This window comes from Gossypium arboreum, chromosome 8 (genome assembly GCF_025698485.1).
Source record: "Gossypium arboreum isolate Shixiya-1 chromosome 8, ASM2569848v2, whole genome shotgun sequence".
Lineage (NCBI taxonomy): Eukaryota > Viridiplantae > Streptophyta > Magnoliopsida > Malvales > Malvaceae > Gossypium > Gossypium arboreum.
Genome location: NC_069077.1, coordinates 108,038,428 through 108,049,216, shown reverse-complemented (window position 1 = coordinate 108,049,216; position 10,789 = coordinate 108,038,428). Strand labels below are relative to the sequence as shown.

General features: G+C 36.1%; 1 protein-coding gene across 1 annotated transcript; it reads left to right on the top strand.

Moving 5' to 3' along the window:
* The first annotated feature begins 8,565 nt into the window (after window positions 1–8,565).
* Window positions 8,566–9,765, top strand: LOC108473108 (uncharacterized). The gene is made up of 2 exons (XM_017774671.1): window positions 8,566–8,965; window positions 9,056–9,765. The coding sequence occupies exons 1-2, from the start codon at window positions 8,566–8,568 to the stop codon at window positions 9,763–9,765; spliced, it is 1,110 nt and encodes a 369-aa protein (XP_017630160.1).
* Window positions 9,766–10,789: the final 1,024 nt, after the last annotated feature.

Below are 10,789 nucleotides of genomic sequence, written 5' to 3'. Positions count from 1 at the left end.
TCTGAAAATTTTATGGATGAAAGATGTATGAGTCTATATTCAGAGAAAATTAACGGCAAGTGATTTGGAGTCTTGTAGCTCCGGTTATGAATAATTTAGTGACCATTTCTCGGAAAACAGCTACAGCGAATATGTGATTTTGTTGCAAACATGGATAAAACTTGTTTTAGTTGCTCATAAGCTATTGATTGAACCCATACTTGGATTCTAAATCATGATATTGTAAAATGATATATGAGTATTAGATGGATCCTTGATACTAAAATTTGTGAAAGTGTATATATATGTGATAAGGCCTAATGGCCGATGTGATGAATGTGAAAGTGTATGTGTATGTGATAAGGCCTAATGGCCGATGTGATGAATGTGAAAGTGTGTATATATGTGATAAGGCCTAATGGCCGATGTGATGAATGTGAAAGTGTATGTGTATGTGATGAGGCCTAATGGCCGATGTGGTGAATGTGAAAGTGTATGTATATGTGATGAGGCCTAATGGCCGATGTGGTGAATGCGAAAGTGTATGTATATGTGATGAGGCCTAATGGCCGATGTGGTGAATGTGAAAGTGTATGTATATGTGATGAGGCCTAATGGCCGATGTGGTGAATGTGAAAGTGTATGTATATGTGATAAGGCCTAATGGTTAATGTAAAATATATGTGTGATATGCATATGTGGTAAAGCCGAATGGCTAATGTGAATGTTGTAACATGTGATTAAATGTACATGAAACTTGGAATATGTTTCGGGTGAGACCCGATGACTACATGTGGAGATTATGACCGGGTAAGACCCGATGACTACGTGTGGAGATTATGTCCTGGTAAGACTCCTTTTATAAGAATTGCTTATAAAAATACACAATGTGAAAGGTTAAACAGGTATGTACTCCAAGTTTATATGTGAGCTTGATTTAAACTAAACCATAAGGTAGTTATGTGATGTATACGAGAGCAATCCATGAGACTATTCCTATGATTATGATGAGATGTGCATATTTGGATAAAAGGGTGGTATGCCCGAAAGAAGAGTGAAATAAAATACGAACAACTATGTTATAACTTGATTGTTATCTCATCGACACTGCTTGAAACTTACTAAGCATTGTAATGCTTACTCAGTGTACTTTGTTTCCTCTGCCTTATAGGTCTCATTCTTGGCTTACTGAGCTCGGGGATCGTCAGCAACTAGTCACACTATCGCTATCCACTATTTGGTACTGCTATGTTTTGGAATATCTTATGGCATGTATAGAATAGGCTAGTAGCGGGAGGATGTTTTGGTTAATGTATATAAGCCATGCGAAAATGGCTTTATGTATACCTTGATCATAGCATTGTAATCATTTTGTATGTCGTCCATCAAGAGGTATGGAAATGTTGGTAACGGTTAGTCATGGGAATGGTTATTCATGATCATTTTTGGTATATGTATGACAAACTCTAGTTGATCCATGGAGGATCATGAAATAGGTAAAGTTTACCTTAAAAATAAATGCTGGCAGCAGCAGTGATGTGGATGTGAAAAATCTCTAAAAATAGTAGGACTGGAATTAAATAGCAAATAAATTATGTAAATGAACCTTGATGAATCTACTTTCATATGGAAGAAACGAAACGGTCATATGAGTTGTATGTTAAGAGATATTTAGGTGTTCGTGAAACAGAGCCAGAACGGTTTCTGGATTCTCTGTTCCGACCTTGAGAATTCATTGTAAATTAGCCAGAGATAATTAGGAGTGATGCCATATATGTATAGATTCCTCTTTGAGTCTAGTTTCTATAGAAACAAACGGCATCAGTATTGAAGCCCTGTACAGGGAGATATCCAAATCGTAATGCATGAAGGTTAGTGTAGTCGCACCCTGTAACAGGGGAGGCTTTAACTAATAAACTGTACTAATTGGCCCGACCAAAAATTCTATAAAAAAATATGTAGATGGATATATGAGTCTAGTTTCGGGAAAAAATTACGAATCTGATTTTCGAGTTGTGGAACTCGAGTTATGATTTTTATGGTGACAGTGACGCAGTTAGCCAGTCGTCTGAAAAAAAAATTTAATTGGACTATGAGAGTAAATGGATTAAGTCGGTTAGCACCTCGTGTTCGACTCCGGCAACGGTCTCGGGTACGGGGTGTTACAATTTTATTGGTATCAGAGCTATGGTTAGGACTAACGTAGCACGCGTGAGTCTATTTATACATGTCATAAAGTGATAAAATGATAGTGTGATGATTTTTTACTATTAAAATGTGGTTGCTGTATTGTAATGAATCTTGATCCCAATCGAGCTGTAGCAAGCTTCTGACTATGAGAATTTGTGATATAACTTCACTTAGATACGCCTAAATTATTAAGTTGATCAGGTACTTATCATGTACTCGTATTTGAATTTCGATTTGGATTGAATTAAGGGTATAAGCGATGCAATTTTGAAAGAGTGTTATGACTATAAATTTGATTTTGTATGTGGCTATGGGCTGGAAGTTGAGTGGTCGATAAGCATGTTGTGTTTGTATTCAAGTAATGTAAATGATATACAAATGTGTATTGCTATATGTGTATATGTACATGAGAATTGAGAAGTGATGTATCCGGACTAAGTTCCGAAGAGCATTCGTGCTAGTGATGTATCCGGGCTAGGCCCCGAAGAGCAATCATACTAGTGACGTGTATTCGGGCCTTCGTGCCTAGTAGGCTTCGTGCCGGTAATTTGAGCAAAATTTAAGTGTTCATTTCTATACGAATTCAAACTTAAATGAGATGATATGTTTAAAAGTGTACATATATGATGTTTTATAGACTTGGTTAAGTCCTTTCAATGGGTAATAACGAATGAATATGGGCATTACGTGTGCGAATGATTAGAGGCACTGTGTGTGCAAATTCCATTAACCGAGGCACTATGTGTGCGAGATCAGTAATCGAGGCACTGTGTGTGCGAGATCAGTAATCGAGGCACTGTGTGTGCGAGATCAGTAATCGAGGCACTGTGTGTGCGAGATCAGTAATCGAGGCACTGTGTGTGCGAGTTTTCAACGAGCACTAAGTGTGTGAAATGAGACTCATGCAAGACCTCGTGCAGGGCGAAGGCATTGATTTGAGATAATGTGTAAGACCATGCCTGGGACATGGCATCGGCTCGAGATGTGAGAATATGTAAGACCATATCTAGGATATGGCATTGTAAGAGCTATATGTGCTTGAATTAGTTGAGCCCTTACAAGTAAGTATTCGCTCAGTTGATAAACGAGCTACCGGCCTTTGGCTAAGTTGATCTTTTGTGTATGAACATAAGGGTTGGTAATGTGAAGTAAGTTCTTGAGTAAATAGAGCTTAAATTATGATTTGATTAGATCATGTTTTAAGCAAATCGAAATCACGCTCTTGGTGTATGGCTATTGAGCCGAAATTGTAAATATGATGAGTGTCTTGTGTTTGAGCTTTGGTAATGAGAATGTAATAAGAATGTGTATTGATTTGTTGATATATGTGCTTGGTTAATCGAATGGTATCCGGGCTAAGTCCCGAAGGCTTTTGTGCTAAGTTACTAAATCCGGGCTAATTCCCGAAGGCAATTGTGCGAATCACTATAACCGGGCTATGTCCCAAGGACAATCGAGCGAGTCGCTATATCCGGTTAAATCCCGAAGGTACGCGATTCGAAAATGAGCAATCTTGCTGTAAAAATTTCAGTTAATACGCTTGCAAAAATTCCAGCAATGAGGTATGTTCGTATGTGCTAAATGAATTAAATGTTCAGGTGTGTGGAAGTTGAATATTGAGATACGATGGAGTTATAAAGGATATTTATTGGGATGTTTGAGTATATGTGTATTTTTGGCGAGTTCTGACTTATACATGGATGAAAATGTGGGTTACAAATATGTGGGTTGATGATGTGAATTATACATGTTAGTATGTGCTTGATATTTGTTTGAAATGCAATTGTGAATTAAATTAAGTGATTATTGCTTATGAAATCAAGGAAATGAGATATATGTGCATACTTGTAGAAATGTTTATGTATTTGTTTTGAGATAAGAAAATGATTTTATAGGTCGATGTGAAATCAATAATGAATTACAATTGCTATCGATGAGCTAATGTTTATATGAATATAATTCAATAAGAGGACGTTATTCTAAACTATGCATCGGTAGAAATTTTCGGGACGAAAATTTCTTAAGTGGGGAGAGTTGTGACATTTCTAAAGTGACCCTAGTCGGAAAGCGGTTTGGGACCGCTAAACCGAATCACCAAATTATTTGGATGTGATATTTATGGTCTAAAATATGTGAATATGAATGTGCAAAAATTTGTAAGCTTCGATTTAGTTAATTGCATGTGAATGGAGTACATAGGACTTATGTCAGAAAATTTAGAAATGTGCTAGGCAAATGTAAAATGGCCTATCAATACATGTGGGAAAGTGTTTGTCCTTGCATGTCAAATTAGCCAAATTGAAGCATAGTGGCCGGCCATGCTATGGGTGGAAACATGTCACAAACATGTTGGGTTAGTGATGTATGTAAGGAAAAATAAAGAAATGAATGGGAGGGGTGATGAGAACAAAGTTGTCTCATCCATGTTCTCCCCCCCCCCTTTTTTGCCGTGACTTGAGAAAGAAAGTAAAGAAGAAATTGGTTCTTCTTGCCGTGAACTAAAGGAAGAAAAGGGGGGAAAAGAAGCTAGGCATTCGGTCTTCTACTTGCTTAATTAAGGTAAGTTTTAGGTAAATTCTTTGAGATTTTAAGAAATTTTAGTTGATGGATAGGTCTTGATTGAGCCCATGTGTGAATTTTGATCCTTGTGGTGATTTGGGCATTCGGTTAAGGTAGGAAACTTAGAAGATGATTTCTATTCCTTATGTTTTATGAGTTGGGAGCTTAAATTGAAGTTGAATAAGGGGAATATGTGTATTGAGGATTTTAGTAATATGGAAATTCGGTTATGAGAATGTGTGTGTGGTCACTTGCCGAATGTGGGTGTTAAGGTTAGTAGGTTGGCTTAATTCTTGTGTTAGAAATCTATTTGAGAAATTAGATAGGCTTTGAATGGTTGAAGTAACGAAATTAGAAACTCATGAACTTGATTTGAATACTTTAAATTTATGGTAGTTAAATGGAATAGAAAGGATCTATTCGGCCAAATTATTGAATATATATGCTTTGGTTGTTAATGAATATTCGGGCTTGGTATGAATCTCATTAATAACATTTAGTTATTGGATTTGGTATAAAATACTTATTGAATTGGTGGAATTGGATGACTTACTTAAGGATTTTAGTTATGAGAGTCTTTTGTAAGTAGAGCTAGAGGAATTAAGTTTTGTTTCTTGTTAAGTTGGATGAATTTTGTTGTATGAGTGCTTGAACAAACTACGATTAAATGGATGCATAGATTCAAGGTGGGAAGAAATGGGCTATTATATTTTTATGCTAATGCCGAAATTAATTGTACATGAAGGTTAAAGTTTTTGTATCCGATGCTTCAATCCAAGCTGAGTGATGGTGTTCGAAAGTGCTCTGCGGCTTTAGCTTAAGAGCAAAGAGGATCAAAGTCGGATAAGGGAAAAAGAGTATGTAAACGAATAGACGTGGATACCTAATCGTCGACCACTTTCGAGGTAAGTTTTAAGCGATTAATCGTTGAGTAAATTCAGTCATAATAGGACATAATGAGTTGATTTGATAAGATATGATGTGGCCATGATGTGTCTTAAACCCAACGGTAAGTTCATAAGTCTTTGGGACTTAGAAAGTTACGAGCAAATTGTAATAAATTGCTTGGACAGCAGAGGTAATGTGATTTTAGAAAATCACTATAAATTGTTGGTGTGGAAATATAGGCTGAATAAAATATGCAATCAAGGCTTAGTTGGTCTAGTTTCTTATAAAAGAGACCGTGGAAGCAAAGAAATTTCCTATAAAGAGATATTTAAAGTTGTGCGGGACAATGTCGGAATGACTCCGAAATCCCCTGTTCTGTTTTTGGAAAATCATTATAATTTGTACAAAAATGGTTATAAGATAAGATTTATATGCTTAGACTCCTTAATGGGTCTAGTTTCAAATGGAATCAAATAGAACCCATTATGAATTCTGTACAATGAAAAAATTTGATTCGTAGTGAAGAGTGGTCAGATTAGTCAAACAGTGAAACAGGGGAAACTTTAAGAAAAATCTGGTATTGATTGGCCACACCTAAAATTCTGAAAATTTTATGGATGAAAGATGTATGAGTCTATATTCAGAGAAAATTAACGGCAAGTGATTTGGAGTCTTGTAGCTCGGTTATGAATAATTTAGTGACCAATTCTCGGAAAACAGCTCATGCGAATATGTGATTTTGTTGCAAACATGGATAAAACTTGTTTTAGTTGCTCATAAGCTATTGATTGAACCCATACTTGGATTCTAAATCGTGATATTGTAAAATGATATATGAGTATTAGATGGATCCTTGATACTAAAATTTGTGAAAGTGTATATATATGTGATAAGGCCTAATGGCCAATGTGATGAATGTGAAAGTGTATGTGTATGTGATAAAGCCTAATGGCCGATGTGATGAATGTGAAAGTGTGTATATATGTGATAAGGCCTAATGGCCGATGTGATGAATGTGAAAGTGTATGTGCATGTGATGAGGCCTAATGGCCGATGTGGTGAATGTGAAAGTGTATGTATATGTGATGAGGCCTAATGGCCGATGTGGTGAATGTGAAAGTGTATGTATATGTGATGAGGCCTAATGGCCGATGTGGTGAATGTGAAAGTGTATGTATATGTGATAAGGCCTAATGGCTAATGTAAAATATATGTGTGATATGCATATGTGGTAAAGCCGAATGGCTAATGTGAATGTTGTAACATGTGATTAAATGTACATGAAACTTGGAATATGTTCCGGGTGAGACCCGATGACTACGTGTGGAGATTATGACCGGGTAAGACCCGATGACTACGTGTGGAGATTATGACCGGGTAAGACCCGATGACTATGTTTGGAGATTATGTCCGGGTAAGACTCCTTTTATAAGAATTGCTTATAAAAATACACAATGCGAATGGTTAAACAGGTATGTACTCCAAGTTTATATGTGAGCTTGATTTAAACTAAACCATAAGGTAGTTATGTGATGTATACGAGAGCAATCCATGAGACTATTCCTATGATTATGATGAGATGTGCATATTTGGATAAAAGGGTGGTATGCCAGAAAGAAGAGTGAAATAAAAATACGAACAACTATGTTATAACTTGATTGTTATCTACTGACACTGCTTGAAACTTACTAAGCATTGTAATGCTTACTCCGTGTACTTTGTTTCCTCTGCCTTATAGGCCTCATTGCGAAGCTACAGGCTCGGGGATCGTCAACAACTAGTCACACTATCACTATCCACTGTTTGGTACTGCTATGTTTTGGAATATCTTATGGCATGTATAGAATAGGCTAGTAGCAGGAGGATGTTTTGGTTAATGTATATAAGCCATGCGAAAATGGCTTTAAGTATACCTTGATCATAGCATTGTAATCATTTTGTATGTCGTCCATCAAGAGGTATGGAAATGTTGGTAACGGTTAGTCATGGGAATGGTTATTCATGATCATTTTTGGTATATGTATGACAAGCTCTAGTTGATCCATGGAGGATCATGAAATAGGTAAAGTTTACCTTAAAAATAAATGCTGGCAGCAGCAGTGATGTGGATGTGAAAAATCTCTAAAAATAGTAGGAATGGAATTAAATAGAAAATAAATTATGTAAATGAACCTTGATGAATCTACTTTCATATGGAAGAAACGAAACGGTCATATGAGTTGTATGTTAAGAGATATTTAGGTGTTCGTGAAACAGAGCCAGAACGGTTTCTGGATTCTCTGTTCCGACTTTGAGAATTCATTGTAAATTAGCCAGAGATAATTAGGAGTGATGCCATATATGTATAGATTCCTCTTTGAGTCTAGTTTCTATAGAAACAAACGGCATCAGTATTGAAGCCCTGTACAGGGAGATATCCAAATCGTAATGCATGAAGGTCAGTGTAGTCGCACCCTGTAACAGGGGAGGCTTTAACTAATAAACTGTACTAATTGGCCCGACAAAAAATTATAGAAAAAAATATGTAGATGGATATATGAGTCTAGTTTCGGGGAAAAATTACGAATCTGATTTTTGAGTTGTGGAACTCGAGTTATGATTTTTATGGTGACAGTGATGCAGTTAGCCAGTCGTCTGAAAAAAAAAATTTAATTGGACTGTGAGAGTAAATGGATTAAGTCGGTTAGCACCTCGTGTTCGACTCCGGCAACGGTCTCGGGTACGGGGTGTTACATTTAAAGAGTTACAATGTTCAGGGGATGAAAAGTTGAGGTGTTCAGTGTCGTTATTGAAGGGTGAAGTTTACCAGTGGTGGACTACTGTCAGAAATATTTATCCTATTGATAGATTAACCAGTATTTCTTTATGTCAAAATTTAAAACGAAGTATGCGAGTCAACTTTACCTAGAAAGGAAGAAAAGAGAATTCCTTGGTTTGAAACAAAAGAACATGTTTATTGCTGAATATGAATGTGCATTTACCAGGTTGAGTAAATATGCTAAAGAGTTAATAGCAGATGAAGTAGATATGTCTATAAGATGTGAATGGGGATTGAATGAAGAAATTTATGTTCCGCTTTTACCCTTACATCTACAAGAATTTCCTATTTTGGTTTATAGAGCACAACGACTTGAGGAAGGATTAAGTCATTCAAAAGAGAAGATTATGGGAAAAAGGCTAGCTATGAGTTCTTTGCCACCATCTTCATTTAAAAAGAGTAGAGATTTTAGAGGTTCTAGGTACTTATCACAGGTCGGAGGACCAAAAATCAAAAGTCAGACTTGGCCGTCACAGCAAACCACATCAATGGCTATTACGGGAGGCTCAGGAAGAAAATCAATGACACATTGTGAGCATTGAAATAGATTTCATTGAGGTGAATGTCGAATGATTACTAGAGCTTGTTATAAATGTGGATCAAAAGATCATCTAATCAAAGATTGTTCGAAGATGCTTGAGAATACTTTAGAACAATCAATAAAGAGTATTCTAGCTCAAAAAGGAAATAAACAGTCTAGAATAGTTAGTCATGTTCGTAAAGAGCAAAGGCCAACAAGAGAGAAAGTTGGTAGATCTAAGAGTCGCATGCCTCGAACATATGCAATTTGGACTCAAGAAGAAGGAGATGCTTTAGATGTGATCACTAGTGAATTCTCTTTATTTGATACTATTGTGATTGCTTTAATTAATTTGGGTTCCATACATTCTTACATTTGCACTTTATTAGTAAGAGAGAAAGAATTGCCTGTAGAGTTTACTAAACAAAAAGTCATAATGACAAATCCTTTTAGACAATGCAAGAGAGTGAATAAGATTTATAGGAGATGTCCTTTAAAAATTCAAGAATGTGAGTTTCTAGTAGACCTTATGGCTCTTTCATTTCGTGAATTTGATGTGATATTGGGCATGGATTGGTTGTCCGAATATGGAGTTATGGTTGACTGTAAAAGGAAGAGAATTTCTTTGAGAACTCTAGATGGCAATGGAATGATAGTGATTGGTGAGAATTACAGTACCTTATTTAATGTTGTATCGACAATGGAAGCTTTTAAGCTGGTGAGAAAAGGTCATATTGCTTATCTTGCTTACATTTTCAATGCTCGTGTATCTAGTCTGAAGATTGAGGAAATACCAATGGTTAGAGAGTAACCCTACATGTTCTCAGAGGAATTATCAGGTTTATCACCTGAGAGAGAGGTAGAATTCGCTATTGAGGTAGTTCCAGGAACAACACTAGTACCGATTGCTCCTTATCAAATGGCTCTTACTGAGTTAAAAGAATTAAAAACTCAACTACAGGAGTTACTTGATAAAGGCTTTATAGCCCCAGTGTGTCATCGTGGCGTGCTCCAGTACTATTTGAAAAGAAGAAGGATGGGTATTTATGGCTTTGTATCGATTATCGACAATTGAACAAAGAAATAGTGAAGAACAAATATCTATTACCAAGAATAGATGATTTGTTTGATCAGTTGAAGGATGTTGGTGTGTTTTCAAAGATTGACCTCAGATCGGGATATCATCAGTTACGAGTAAAAGAAGCAGATGTGTCGAAGACTACTTTCAGAATGAGATATTGTCAGTATGAGTTTTTAGTTATGCCATTTGGGTTGACCAACGCTCCAGCTGCTTTCATGGATTTAATGAACAAAATTTTCCAGCCTTACTTAGATCACTTTGTGATGGTTTTCATAAATGACATTTTGGTATACTCCAAATGTGAGGAAGAACATGTAAAACACTTGAGTATTGTTTTATAGGAATTGCGAGAGAAACAATTATATGGCAAGTTGAATCAGTGTGAGTTTTGGCTAAGAGAAGTCACCTTTCTGGGGTATATTATATCTGTAGAAGGTATTCGGGTAGATCTAAAGAAAATAGAAGCCATATTAGAATGGAAACCACAAAAGAATGTAACAGAAGTCAGAAGTTTTCTTGAATTGACTGGTTACTATAGAAGAGTTGTTAAGGGATTTTCTACGATTGCTTTTCCATTAACCAAATTGTTGCAGAAAGATGTTAAGTTTGAATGGTCAGAAAAATGTCAACAGAGTTTTCAAAGATTAAAAATAACATTTACAGAAGCTTCTATATTGATTCAACCTAAGTCAGGTAAGAAGTATGAGATTTAGAGTGATGCTTTACATAGTGGTTTGGGTTGTGTATTGATGCA